A 15,185-nucleotide genomic window follows, 5' to 3' on the forward strand; every position below is an offset into this window, starting at 1 on the left:
CACAGCTGCCAGATTTATACCATATTTTTTTAAACTGTTGCTTCCATTGAAGCTAAAGCTGCTCGAAAAATCTGACATTTATATTAAATTTTCACTCAATTTGTTATGCTGGTAGTACAATTTGAAATAGAAAAACATCTGTATTGATTTAGAAAAATGGAAAATAGAAGCATTTTCTTGAGTGGAATTTGAACCCTACTGTATTTCAATACAGGTGCTTTGATGACAACCTCAGCCAGGTACTTAAAATTAAAGTGATTTGTTTTGCTGGCAGTACTGTTTTTTTATTTTAATTTTATTTTTTTACAGATGATAATGCATTTCATGGATACCAGGAGGCTAAAAACAAGGTTAGACAGAAATGCAGCTATTTGGATGAAAAGAACATCATTGTGTCACCTCATTTATTTGCTCAGCCCAGGTCTTTCGTATCTGCAGCAAATTACGCATTGGATGCGGCAAATTTAAGATGGAGAGTTTCTCAACTCAGTTGCATACCTGCTAAATGTTCTGCCAACCAAGAGGTGAACCTTACCAGTGAGAGACCAGGTGCACCGGACCCAAGTTGTGTACCTATAAATCCCTGCATATCTACTGATTCAATGACCCAGAAACAAAACATCACTCTCAGTAGGAGCTCAAACCAAGTAAACAATGTAGAGGGGAGTGGGACTTTATCAATGATTGAGCGGATTCCAGCCATGTCTCATGTACAAAAAACAGAGAAAAAGGTAGCCTGGCGGTGCACTGAATTTGTCTTAGCAAACCATGAAACAAGTAGTCTCGAACCGCTTTGGAAAAGGGCATCTAATCATAGACTGGAATGGTTCCCGGAGAATCTAGCCAAAGTGGCCCATCTGCGTTTGTCAGCGCCAGCCAATGGCCTGCATTGCACCAGACCCGGTGTTGTGATCCGGAGAGTGGCAAGGCTAAGTGGAGGCTATAGCGGGACCCAGGTGCAGGGCAGCCATGTGGAAAGGAAGCTCAGCCCCTTGTACTCCCACGGACCGGTAGCAAATCACAAAGACCTGCAGAATAGCTATTACAGCCTGTCAACCTCTGGAGAATGGACTCCCAACCAAACAGTGTATGAATGCCTCTGTAGACCTTTGCAACCACAGGTGAGAAACAGTCCAGGAAGAGACCAAAGAGACACCACACAGATGCTTGACTGGAAAAAGCAAGGACAGCAAAGAGAGTTTTCAGATTCAATCAGGATGATGGTAATAGTATATATTTTGCTGTTCTCAAACTAAAGGTCAGTCTTAGTATCACACGTTCAATTGTTTCCCAGCCAAGCCACTCAATCAATGTCCTGTCTTGAAATGTCCCTTTAATGTGAAAATGCCAAATTTTACGACTGCGAAATAAACACAAACTGAAACATTTTGTGACACAATAAGGCTGATTGTCCTTGCTGTGAAACCTACTGTGCAGATTGATTGTTCCATGAGGATATTGATCTGTTTCACGGTAGACAGAAATGAATGATTTTTTACACAATCAGTCTCCATCTGATTTCAGATGAATGCTGGGACATGTCCTGGTAGCTACTGTATTGTTAGATTGTTTGATGTTACAGGAGCAATTTAGACTCTACAAATGGATGGCTTAGTTTTTTGAAAACCCTGATAAATTCAACAATTTGTGTGCATGTTTGGTAAGTACACACTAGTAATAGAGCTGTAAAAATGCATCAATCTTAGAACGAAAATGTAATGCAATGATTATGGAATTTAATAATTGATAATAATTACTATAATAGTACCAGATAATAGCATATTACAAATTAATTTCTTATGCAAAATTCAATCCTTAATCAATTTTCAAAACAAATCTACTTCAAGTGTAGACTGAGTATGAAGAAATGATGAGGTATTGTGTATTGTTTTATTCACCATTCTAGTGTAGTTTCCCTTCAGTTACATTTGTATCATTGAAAATAATTATGAATCGAACAAACTGTGATCAAATGACATGATGCATTGCATCTATTAAAATAATTGTAATCGAATCAAATATAATCGTTGTCAGTGCAAATATTTACACCCCTAACAGGCATTGGCTTGTTATTGTGTCACTTCAAGGGCTGCTTGAAATTTTGAGGACACTATTTGAACATATTTTACACCAAAGCACCAATGTTGTGTTGTCATCAGTTCTTGTCCTAGAAAATCTGTTAGCAGTTTTTGGAAAAACAATTGGCACTTTTTAAGGCAATACATTTAAAGGAAAATTCCAGATTCAATACAAGTTAAACTCAATTGACAGCATTTGTAGCATAATGTTGATTACCACAAAAATGTATTTTGACTCGTTCATCCTTTTCTTTAAAAAAAGCAAAAATAAATGTTACAGTGAGACACACACAATTAAAGTGAATGGGGACAATTTTTTGAGGGTTTAAAGACAGAAATGTAAAGCTTTTAATTTTATAAAAGCACTTACATTAATTATTCTGTTAAAACTGATGTATTATTTGAGCTGTAACGTTAATTCATCATTTTTACAGTGGTTTAGGGGTTTGTTGACATTACATCGTCATGGCAAGGAAGTTGTAAAATTGGCTATAACTTTACACAGAAAAGGTAAGAGATTTTATCACACAAAACTAATGTTAACGCATATTGTTTACTAATGGTCGACCGATATAGGTTTTTTCATAGGCCGATACAATGCCGATATATCACACAATTTAATATAGTATATAACAAACATTAAATTGCTAAAAAAAAAAAAATTATAATAAACTCTTATTTAGCACTATATTGACTCAATTTCACATAAAATACAAAAATAATACTGTATTTTAAATGGTAGATAGCAGTTTTTTTCTGATTTCTGTTTAGTCATCAAATTTTAGTAATTTATTTGCACATGAAGAAATTGTTAATATATTAGGAAGAAGGAAATAACAGTACACACAGTAGTCCAGCAACCATGGATGGCATGTCCATGCTAGCAATCGCATTTACTCAAAAAATATTGAATCAAACCAATTATACATACAGTGATAGTGAATATGAAATTTACTCAGCACACGAGAAGCGCTTTTACCTTGGGCTGCATCCGAAAATGTAGGCAGCTTGCTACCTTGCTGCCTAATCAGTTAATGGCTTAACGGACAACTGTTTTGAATGAATGGATCTCTTAAGGAAACTGGTCTCCGAACATTTTGAAAAGAACCTTATTTTCATCCTACCGCCGTATACAGCCTCCAGAGGTAGAATTTTCCTGGTGTCGGATGCAGCCTTGAGTTGTGCCACGTGTGCGCGCAGATCCATCGTGACCCTCAATCTTCTGGCAGTTTAAACGGCCTGGATCGCCTACTTGGATTTTTACAGACAGACCGTCATGATTTGTGAATGAGAGGAACTTTTAATCCTGAAGTTTTTGATCCTGGCTGATAGAATACACGCTTCAGAGGAAGATATTAGATGAGCACTCGATGGGAAGAAAACGCAGGATTTTCGTGAGGTTCGTGAATGACATCTTTTTAAACGAGATATCTGCATATTTGCAGATGGTATATAATAGAAGTTTATTGATATTTGCCTTTTATCATTAGAAAAGTTACAGGGAACTGTTGAGGAGAGACTGTTAGAATACGTGTTTCAGAGGAAGATTTATGAGCGTTCCACAGGATGCTGGATCTGCTGAAGTTGTGTGAGGTTGGTTTATTGCATCTGTTTAAATGAGATTTGTGCATATTTGCAAATTGTATATGATATTAGTTTTATAGATGTTTGCCTTTTTCTCATTAGACAGACAGTTAAAGTTACAGGGAACTGTTGAGGAGAGAGAGGGAGAATGAAACAGGCGAGCACTTTAACATTATGAGCTCAAATGCGTCTGCCGCGGTCTGATATGCGGACCATTTAAATGACAGTGTGTTGCACACTGGTCTATTATTTTAGTAACACGATGGCACGTAACTACAAAATGAACCATGACTGGTTGTTTACATGTCTCAGACGCTTCATATGCAAGCAGGCGATTTTCGGCGCCCTCAAGAAAAAAAATCTGCCAAGCGGGAACATTTATCAGCCGATAATTAAAAAAGCCAGAATATTGGTCGACCACTATTGTTTACATCTTGTGGCTATACTTTTGAAACAGTAAGTATTTGAACATTTACGGATTGGCCTCATTCACTTACAGTGTAAGTACCTCTCTGGAACCCAGATTTTAGTTTTTTTTAAAGAAAAGGAGGGGCAAGTCCAAATTTATTTTTGTGGTAATCACCATACAAATGATGTCGATTGAGCTTAACTTGTATTGAATCCGGTATATTCCTTTAATAGTATACACTGATTATCAATACCATAGCATTACCATGTTTTATTTTTATTTTTTTACATGAACCATGGTGATACCATTGTATTCTTTGAAGTACCTGGAGAACCATATAAATACCATGGTATATGAATATGTTAATAATTCAGTAGCATGGTATACATCAAAGTACCATGGTATTACCATCTGATATCCTCAATATAGCATGGTACAGCCACAGTACTTTTTTGTTAGCTTCAAACAGGCTTTACTGAATCATGAAGTGACCAGACCAAGTAAATAATCCCAGAAATGCCTAATTAACCTTTATTAGTGTGATGTTTGTACACTGCTTTGGAATGAGCAAAGATGAAACATATTTTTACATGTACCATTAAAAGAAAGCTCTAAAAAGATGAGAGACTTTGTGAAGCCTGAGCAGTCTGTTTCTCAGTGGTTTTTCTGTGCTTTCAATCTGCACTGGGAGAAACTGGGGAGATCAAGTAAAAGGGAAGCTGAGAACAGGAGAGAACATGTTTCCCTTTGGAAAGGAATCCATCCTTGTGATGTTGGAGAGTGGGGGGGAGGAGAGAGAGAAATAGAGAGACTTTCCACTATGTACCATAAACAGTTATAAATGTGGGATGGTTGAATCGCTCCATCTTTTTTGATTGCTTGTTTCTCTCTTTGTTGCTCCTCAGGATATACAGTGTCAGTCAGGATGTCTGAGGAACGCAGAATACCCTCCAACTCCCCACCATGTCACTTTCTCTCATATTCTACAGGTTCTGCAGAGGAAACCAGACAATTTTCCAGAGGTCAGGGGCCATAGACATCACAGGGCTCTTTAAATGCCACTGAGAGCCTTCAATATAAGATGTCCTTCATTTTATAGTCCGTACACATTGGTGAAGTGCCTGTCAGAAAATGTGCCACAGGGGTATAGAATATATTTTTTATTCAAACTTTAAATTTCATCATCTCTACAGTGTAAAAGTTCATGAATTCAAGAAAGCCCTAGAAGCACACAGAGATGGATTCATGTAGATTCAAAAGGAAATCCATCTGCAATATCCAAAAAATCCAACAGTGTGATGAGGAATGAATTTAGATGAAGAAAAATATAGGAATCAGAAGCCTCTTGAGGTTGAAAGAACCTCTTTGAACAACCAAAAAAAAATTGATGCAAGATATACAACAGACCATGATATAAATATAAACACTATTAAAAAAAAAGAAACATCAATTTTGTACATAGTAATCCAATGTGTAATAATACAGCCAAGATTTAAAGAGTATTAATGATACAGTACAATGTGTACTTACAGTTTGCCATTGTATACCCATACACTCCCACACACACATACATGAACAGCACAAACATAAGAAAATAAACATCATTAATCTCTGTCAAAAATTATATCATGTGCATTTACACTGTACACACCGTGTTTTCATTATAATACTGTTGCAAGTGCTGTGATAATTTTAACACTTGTTATCCTGATTTTTTTTCATTTTTACATAGCATGTTTTATTTTTTCCTTTCTGCATTTAAAAGTTTGCATTTTAAAGTGCAGCAATCCCAGTGTCCAACGTAAAGACCTCTGCGATAAGTGCTTTAGCATTAATATACCATTTTTCACACCAATATACGTAGCTACTATATGACAATAAAAAAAAAAATGGGAAAGTTTCTCATGAGATATAGTATAGAGAATCAAACGTTATTGCTCAAGTATTGGCCACATCTGTGGGAAATTCATGCTTACAAGAGGAATTCACTGTTTCTAAAAACTACTAAAGGAATTACAAAAATAAAACACAGAACTGCAAAACCTTTAAAAGAATATTCTGGGTTATTTTGAACTAAATGTCAATAGACCCTATATGTGGCATGTTGTCTCTTACCACAGACAAAAAGCCAGAAGCATACTTCATGCAAGTATGCGTACACAGATGTAAGCGCTTAGTCAGCGATTGCCAACGCACAGCCCGTCTGAACACACATAAAGTGTGTTCTCGTGACGGTAACAAACCTCAGTACTCAAGGAGGCGACAGAGCTACCTTCAAAAGTCTGTGCCATTATACTGGATTTATTATTCAGGTAAATTGTTATAAATATATTGACTTTAAATTACTTGCTCAGCAATATCCACTTCAAACTGTTGCTCTGCCATGAAAGTAGTTGACTTGACAAAGAAAACTCACACTATAGCTCCCCTTGTGGCAATGTTGAGAATGCATGTACTTTCATTGTGTTATGAATTGCAGTCTGACAAATATTGGAACGCAACTACACATGAAACTGAGTTTGAGTAGCTAGAAGCATCTGAATTTACGTACTTGCGTAGAGTTTGTTTGGCGTAGACTAGAGTATGTTTAAAACACTGGGCCAGAGATCTCAACTATAAATAAGTGTAGCATTGCATCTTTTGTATTTTCAAAAAAATTATGTTGCTGACTAATAGCGCACTTCAATACACAAGAGGTATCATGGTTTGTTTTAATGATCAAAGGTGGCTTTCTAAATTAATTTAGACTTTAACGGTTAGAATATTATTAATAAAATGAATAAAGTTAGAATATGATGGCCATTAAAATAGAATGGACTGTTGTAAAAAAAAAAAAAAAAAAAAAAAAAAAATGTCTATGAGTATCGTTATTATGTTGAGCTCTAGTTAAATGGACCCATTTGAACTGATCCATTATTCTACAGAAATGGCTGGTGATTTCCTTTGCAGATTATTCTATCCTTCACATCAGACTGATCTAAACTCCTTAGGGTTCACACATAGCTTTAATGTGATTGCCCATTGTGAAAAATTGAGTCATGGCTCATGAATCATCTAAGCAATGTATTTGGACTGAATTTGTGAGGCCAGTACTGCGAAGAGTTGACTGTAGTTCAGAATTTATCATGAACTTTGGTAAAAGTTTTTTGGTAATAATAATGTTCCATACGTCAACATTAGTTGATGCATTAGGTATCATGAACGAAAAAGGAACAATATTTTTTTACAAGTATTAATCTAGGTTAATGTTAATTTATAAATGTACTATTGTTCATTGTTTGTTCTCAATATATTTACTAATGTTAATATATACTTAACATATGTTAATACATAACTATAACTTGTAATGATAAATTAAAGTTATAGTTAGTAAATTCAAATTCTAATTGCATACAGTATGTAGAAATTAACATAAACCGAGATTAATCAATGCTGCAAAAGTATTCTTAATTGTTAGTTCGTGTTATCTGTTGTGTTAACAATTACATTATTGTAAATTGTTACATTTTTTTTTTTTTTTTTTTTTATGTGAGCTTTCCACACATACTTTTGCTAATTTTATGCCTTAGCTGATATTAGATTGCAGACACAGTGTATTTACGTATGTAATCATCCAATGTAAGCACTAAAAGAGAAACAAATGAATACAGGAATTAACACTTTGCCTGGAAAATGTGCATATGAAAAAGAAAACACACATAGGTCCATTTTGAATTTCGGAGGTGGATATTAGCATCAATCTGCCAGATAGTCTTCCAAAACTCAGAGGTGCTCTCCGGATACACTTGAGAATTTCTTGCAGAACACTAGTTGTGAGCAAGTAGAATCGGCCATGGAAAGGTACAGAGAAGCTTCAGTCATTAGTTGCGTTATTGTACAGTAACAGTTGACAGGACAAACAATTCCACGCACACACACACACACACACAAAAAGCGGGGGCGGGACAATCCAAAACAACACCATTGAGAATATGAGCACTGTTAATGCTGAGCCGTGATTATCGGGACTGGACGGTAAACAGCGTGGATGTCCAGTGTGTCTGCCACACCGGCGACTCAAGGTCACGTGATCTCAGCGAAGGTGATGTGATTCTGTTGACGAAATGAGACAGAGCAGAGGAAGGACATCAGCAAAAAATGAGGGCGTCAAACAGGTCATCTCACCTGTATGAATCTGCTTTGAACTAGAGAAAACTTTGGTATGCAAAGGTTTTTCACACAGATTGTTGAGGAACCAAATTATTGAGGTTTTCACACTTGGTTCAATTACTTGTTTTGAACCCAAGTCTGATTCCCCCCCTCCCTCCCTTGCACCTTATAGGTCATTCACATTGTATTTTTGGCCCCAAACCGTGGTACATTTGCATCGTCATTGTGAAAGCTAGTGGCATCTGTTTATCACTGTAGCTAGGTAGCAAAGAGTTTGCACCAAAAATAGAAAGTGCTGTTTACTTTTTTGGTCATGTTTTGTCCCTTTGGTTTTACAACCAAAATTAATACACAGAAAACGGTACATGCATCTGACTTCCGCATTAGACCCTCGTTTGGTTTGTTTGTTTGGTGTGAGTGCAGTTTTCCAAACACAGATGTGCAATGGGAAATGTATTCTATGCGCAAAGAAAATGTTTACATCAGTAGTTGATTCATTTTTGTATTTGACAGCAAGGAACCACAGCCGAGTCACACCGACCAAACGAATTGAACTGATTCGAGTTGGCATCAAAAGCTCTTGTTGGCCACATATCACTTTAGAAATGTAATGAAACACATACTGTCATGCAAGAAGATAGAGGGCTGTGTCTTTATTAGGTTCTACTTGGTGTGAGTTTAGGTAAAATATACATCTCCAGATTTGCTTGTGCCCAGATTGATCTCCACTTGTATTCCACTTGCCATTCTACAAGCAGTCAAAGTTTCTGCTTGAGATTGGACACAGGAACCAGGTAACAGCAAACACTGATGGCTTTGTTCAACCTTGATAAACTTATGGAGTAAATAACATAAATCATATCCAAGTAAATGAGTCGATTGTTTGTACATAGGGCGATCATATTGAGCTAGTCAGGACTGATTTAGTTTTAAGAATTGATATAAAGACATCAAGAGTTTGAGAGGCTCTTATATGGAGCAGCAAATTATTCCAAAGGCATGGGGCTGCAACATACATATAAATGGGTGTTGAAATGAATTTAGTTGGAGTTGTGGCTGAATTTAGAGTGATTTAATGATAGGTAAGGGTACACAAAGGCACTGCGCTGAAACAACATAGTGCATTAGAAAATTCATAAGTAATACAGCTGGAAATTAAGTGAGTTCATCAGGGATTCATAAAACCATTTCGTGGGTCATATCACTGATATACTGTGACCTCAGCAGAGAATGCGGGGTGGCTTTCCTCAAACAAATTACTTCTTGCTTCCAGTGATATTTGCTGTGATCTGTGAATCTCTGTGATTTAAAGAGACAAAAACAGATCTGGATTTTCCTCGCCTTGTCACCCTGCTTTTTGCAAGGCGATATGGGTTGTGACAGCAATCTGTCTAGGGCATATTTAATCAGAAATCTGAGTGGAATACTCATTTTTTTGTCCTAGAAGCCACACGGACATTATAACATCTAAAACTTCATCTACATAGACTTTTTCGCCCAGGATGAATATTGCAAATAAGCATATCTTTCTATTTTAAATCAGCACCCTTGACTAATGAACATATAGGACATTAGCGCTCGTATCCTAGACAATTCATTTGATGCATACCAATAAACCATTGTGCAACTAATACAAGTCCCAGACCACAGTTTTGTCTAACATTTATTCTCTCATATAGAAGGAACATTCCATGAATATGGTACAAGTTGGTGTCACGTTACATTTATAAAAGCATTAGAGGTACAAATCCCATGTTTTTGTTGTGAGAACTATTGTCAAATGTCTATATATGCCTGAATGGGCAAGAGGTTTGTAAGAAACAGGGTTGCAAATTTAGCCTAAATAAAGTTTTATTATTTATTTTATTATTAATACATTAATAAAGATTTAATTAATATTTTTATTTTATAAATTTGTATTTTGAAGTTGTTGTTTTTTAATTGCAAAAATAAAATTTAAAAAAAAATAACACATATAAGGGTACTGTATTTAGACCTACATTGCAACAGGGTTGCAAAAACCACAAAACTCATAGAAAATGAATAGAAAACATAAAAGAGCACATCAAATATTTAGTTTGACCTCCTGAGGTTGACAATCAACATTATCTGAAGGTTAAAGGGATAGTTCACCCAAATATTAAAATGCATTAATATTTATTTGTGTTGTTATAACCCTAGATTACTTTCTTTTTCTTAACACAAAGGGAGAAATTGTGAAAAAATGTTGTGCTCTGTGATGTCAAACAGTGGCAGTTTATGGTGACTACCTCTACAAGCTTCAAAAGAACACAAAAGTATAATTCAGAAGTCTAATAAATTATTCCATGAGACTCATGATTGTTATGAAAGCATACAATAAGGTTTGGTGAGAAACAAACCAACACCTAATGTATTATTTAGTGAAACTGTGGACTGACCGTTGATCTCCTGTGCGCGTTCATGATAGGGCATTAGAGTAACAGTTCACGCAGCCCACTCGCGTCATGAAGCGTTCAAGCAAAAATTTGCTTTTTGGTTTTTGTTTTTTTTCCTCCCCAATTTGGTATGCCCAATTCCCAATGCGCTCTAAGTCCTCGTGGTGGCGTAGTGACTCGCTTCAATCCGGGTGGCAGAGGACAAATCTCAGTTGTCTCCGTGTCTGAGACCGTCAACCCGCTCATCTTATCACGTGGCATGTTGTGTGTGTTACCACGGAGACGTAGCGCGTGTGGAGGCCCATGCCATTCTCCGCGGCATCCACACACAACTCACCACGTGCCCCACCGAGAGCGAGAACCACACATTATTATCGACCAAGAGGAGGTTACCCCATGTGACTCTACCCTCCCTAGCAACCGGGCCAATTTGGTTGCTTAGGAGACCTGGCTGGAGTCACTCAGCATGCCCTGGATTCGAACTCGCAACTCCAGGGATGGTAGTCAGTATCAATACTTGCTGAGCTACCCAGGCATCATGTTTTGTTTATCTAAAAACAGGTCCGCCACAGCGACAGACAACAGAACACAACAAAGTTGCACAAAAAAACAGAGAGCTTTCTAAACATGTCTGATGAGTATGTAGTCGAATAATTTATGCATTTCTGTGCCCAGCTTTTTTGAGTCCTCAATCAAACAGAGACATAGATGAGGCTACAAGCAGCCACAGTCACACCCTGTCTTAACCTTACGGCAAACGAAATGCAATATGAGGTATCTTTCCTATGTTAATCAGAGTTTTTATCCTAACTAGCTGTGACGAGCGACGGTACATTCTATCGATCACTTGTTTTCAATTTTGGGCATCTGTCCGCTGTGAACTGGCACCAGTCCGAAAAATTTCTCATAACAGTATATTAAAGCTAGCATCTCTTAAACCGGTTAAAAACTACTTAATTTTGGCCGAGAATGTTACACCTACCGAATGTTTTTGCGGAGGTATCACTCTCTTCAGGTCTGTCACAAAAACTCGCCAGTTCAGATTGGAGAAGAGGTGACAAACATTCCCACCTACTCCATCTCTTTCTGTTTGAAAAAAAGGCTGGGCATAGAAATGCATCTACTCTTCGACTACAAACTGTTCAGATATGTTTAGTAGTTCTGTTCTCTGTTTTTTGTGCAGCCGTGTTGTGTTCTATTGTCAATATCTCTGTGACGGACCTGTTGTTCTTGTGCCCTATCATGAACACACACAGGAGATCAACGATTGGTCCACATTTTCACTAAATAATACATTCGATTTCGGTTTGTTTCTCACCAAACCTTATCGTATGCTTTCATAACAATCATGAGTCTCATGGAAGAATTTATTAGACTTCTGAATTATACTTTTGCACTCTTTTGAAGCTTGAATAGGTAGTCACCATGAACTGCCACTGTCTGGCATCAATGAGCAAAACATTTGGTTATTTTTTTGTATTTTTTTCAATTTCTCCCTTTGTGTTAAGAAAAAGAAAGTCATATAAGGTTATAACAACGCAGGGGTGAGTAAACAATGACTGAATTTTCATTTTAATAATCCTTTAAGCACCTCCTTTCTCTGTCCCTTTAATTTTAAAAGTTTCAGGCCCTATTCTATACCATATTCATGGAAAGTACCAGAAACAAATCAACACTGCAAACTGGTTTGCTTTCATGTAAGACTGTGACTTACTGTAATAATTAGTAAATACATAAAGGTATTTCAAGGCTATGAAATTCATATTTGCAATGTATTTAAGAGTCTAACAAGCTCAGTGGTGGCGTGTGGTTTAATTAAACTGTAAACACCAGATCTAACTCTCAGCTGTAGAAGGATAGCTTCAACCAGGGACCTAAATGCAGACAGTAGAGTCAGGAATGGAGGATTTTCAAACCTGTTTCAAGTCTCAGGAGGCTTGGTAGTGTGTTTCAACTTCTATTTTAGGTCACAAAGCTCAAACACCAACACCAGGTTTCACTTCAGGTTTTAAAATTAATTAAGGAGCTCTAGCTATGAAAGAAAGATGTCTAGAAGGAAATGTACGTGCAAGGAGTCCTTATTAGATCACAGAATCTTTGACTTGACTGTTGCTCTCAGATAGATTAAAGGTCTCCTGTCACACAAAAAACAACAACAACATACCTTTAAAATGACCTGATTTTCCTACCAAAATTACCTGTTTTATTTCCTGTTAAATAATCCTGTGCCAACAATCAGCCAGCATCAGCATGTACAGTGCATCCGGAAAGTATTCACAGCACTTCACTTTTTCCACATTTTGTTATGTTACAGCCTTATTCCAAAATGGATTAAATTCATTATTTTCCTCAAAATTCTACAAACAATACCCCATAATGACAGTGTGAAAGAAGTTTGTTTGAAATCTTTGCAAATGTAAAAAAAAAAAAAAAAAAAAAAAATCACATGTACATAAGTATTCACAGCCTTTGCCATGACACTCAAAATTGAGCTCAGGTGCATCCTGTTTCCACTGATCATGATTGGAGTCCACCTGTGGTAAATTTAGTTGATTGGACATGATTTGGAAAGGCACACACCTGTCTATATAAGGTCCCACAGTTAACAGTGCATGTCAGAGCACAAACCAAGCCATGAAGTCCAAGGAATTGTCTGTAGACCTCCGAGACTGGATTGTATCGAGGCACATATCTGGGGAAGGGTACAGAAAAATGTCTGCAGCATTGAAGGTCCCAATGAGCACAGTGGCCTCCATCATCCGTAAATGGAAGACGTTTGGAACCACCAGGACTCTTCCCAGAGCTGGCACGCCTGGCCAAACTGAGCGATCGGGGGAGAAGGGCCTTAGTCAGGGAGGTGACCAAGAACCCGATGGTCACTCTGACAGAGCTCCAGCATTTCTCTGTGGAGAGAGGAGAACCTTCCAAAAGAACAACCATCTCTGCAGCACTCCACCAATCAGGCCTGTATGGTAGAGTGGCCAGACGGAAGCCACTCCTCAGTAAAAGGCACATGACAGCCCGCCTGGAGTTTGCCAAAAGGCACCTGAAGGACTCTCAGACCATGAGAAACAAAGATTGAACTCTTTGGCCTGAATGGCAAGCGTCATGTCTGGAGGAAACCAGGCACCGCTCATCACCTGGCCAATACCATCCCTACAGTGAAGCATGGTGGTGGCAGCAGCATCATGCTGTGGGGCTGTTTGTCAGCGGCAGGAACTGGGAGACTAGTCAGGATCGAGGGAAAGATGAATTCAGCAATGTACAGAGACATCCTTGATGAAAACCTGCTCCAGAGCGCTCTGGACCTCAGACTGGGGTGAAGGTTCATCTTCCAACAGGACAATGACCCTAAGCACACAGCCAAGATAACAAAGGAGTGGCTCCGGGACAACTCTGTGAATGTCCTTGAGTGGCCCAGCCAGAGCCCAGACTTGAACCCGATTGAACATCTCTGGAGAGATCTGAAAATGGCTGTACACTGATGCTCCCCATCCAACCTAATGGAGCTTGAGAGGTCCTGCAAAGAAGAATGGGAGAAACTGCCCAAAAATAGGTGTGCCAAGCTTGTAGCATCATACTCAAAAAGACTTGAGGCTGTAATTGGTGCCAAAGGTGCTTCAACAAAGTATTGAGCAAAGGCTGTGAATACTTATGTACATGTGATTTTTTTTTTTTTTTTTTTTTTTACATTTGCAAAGATTTCAAACAAACTTCTTTCACACTGTCATTATGGGGTATTGTTTGTAGAATTTTGAGGAAAATAATGAATTTAATCCATTTTGGAATAAGGCTGTAACATAACAAAATGTGGAAAAAGTGAAGCGCTGTGAATAATTTTCGGATGCACTGTATATTTCATAGTTAATGAACTAAGTTTTTTTTTTTTGCTTAAAGGGGTCATATCAACTATGGTTTCCGGCAAAAACATGATTACAATAATACTATAGTAAAACCATGGTTTCTAATGGACTACTCATTTTCGTACGGCTTAGTCTCACGAGACTTTCGCAAAAGGAGTGATACAATCTACACGCGCTCAATGCCGAGTTCCAGGAGAAAATCATCACTCCTCTCGGACCAGACGAGAAAAGGAACGCGTGCGATCGACAGACCCCACTTCTTACCCGGAACAAACCCTTCCCTCAACTCCCGACCTTTACCGTGACCAACTCACTGTGAGGAAATCAACCTTTATATTCATTTTTTTTTTTTTTTAATTATAAGTAGTATTAATAAAGATATTAAAAGTGGTGACAGGAAACGGAAAAAGAGTGGGACAAGGGGCGGATTCGAACACGGGTCGCTGACACGAAAAAGTACACTCACACTGTTGTTACACTAATGCCACTGAAGCTACACTTACAAGTAAAAGAGTTTCCACCAGACTACTGAAGTGCAAATAGTCCCTACATTATTTTTAACAAGATCCCTGATCATTTCAGTCTGACTTAGGGGCCGCTCACACTGAATTCGTTTTTCAGCCACTGTTCTATGTAAACATGGGCTAGATGGACGTCTTTGACCATCATGTCACATCTCTCAGGA

General features: G+C 37.8%; 1 protein-coding gene across 1 annotated transcript in view; it reads right to left on the bottom strand.

Annotated features, from left to right (window-relative positions):
- Positions 1–7,379: 7,379 nt before the first annotated feature.
- Positions 7,380–15,185, bottom strand: part of LOC127431466 (phospholipid phosphatase-related protein type 5-like) — a 63,523-nt gene continuing 55,717 nt past the window's right edge. Inside the window, exon 6 of the mRNA XM_051681872.1 lies at positions 7,380–8,163. Coding sequence (XP_051537832.1) covers positions 8,134–8,163 — 30 coding nt within the window. The 3' untranslated portion in view covers positions 7,380–8,133. The remainder of the gene's footprint in view (positions 8,164–15,185) is intronic.

Source organism: Myxocyprinus asiaticus, chromosome 41 (genome assembly GCF_019703515.2).
Source record: "Myxocyprinus asiaticus isolate MX2 ecotype Aquarium Trade chromosome 41, UBuf_Myxa_2, whole genome shotgun sequence".
NCBI lineage: Eukaryota > Metazoa > Chordata > Actinopteri > Cypriniformes > Catostomidae > Myxocyprinus > Myxocyprinus asiaticus.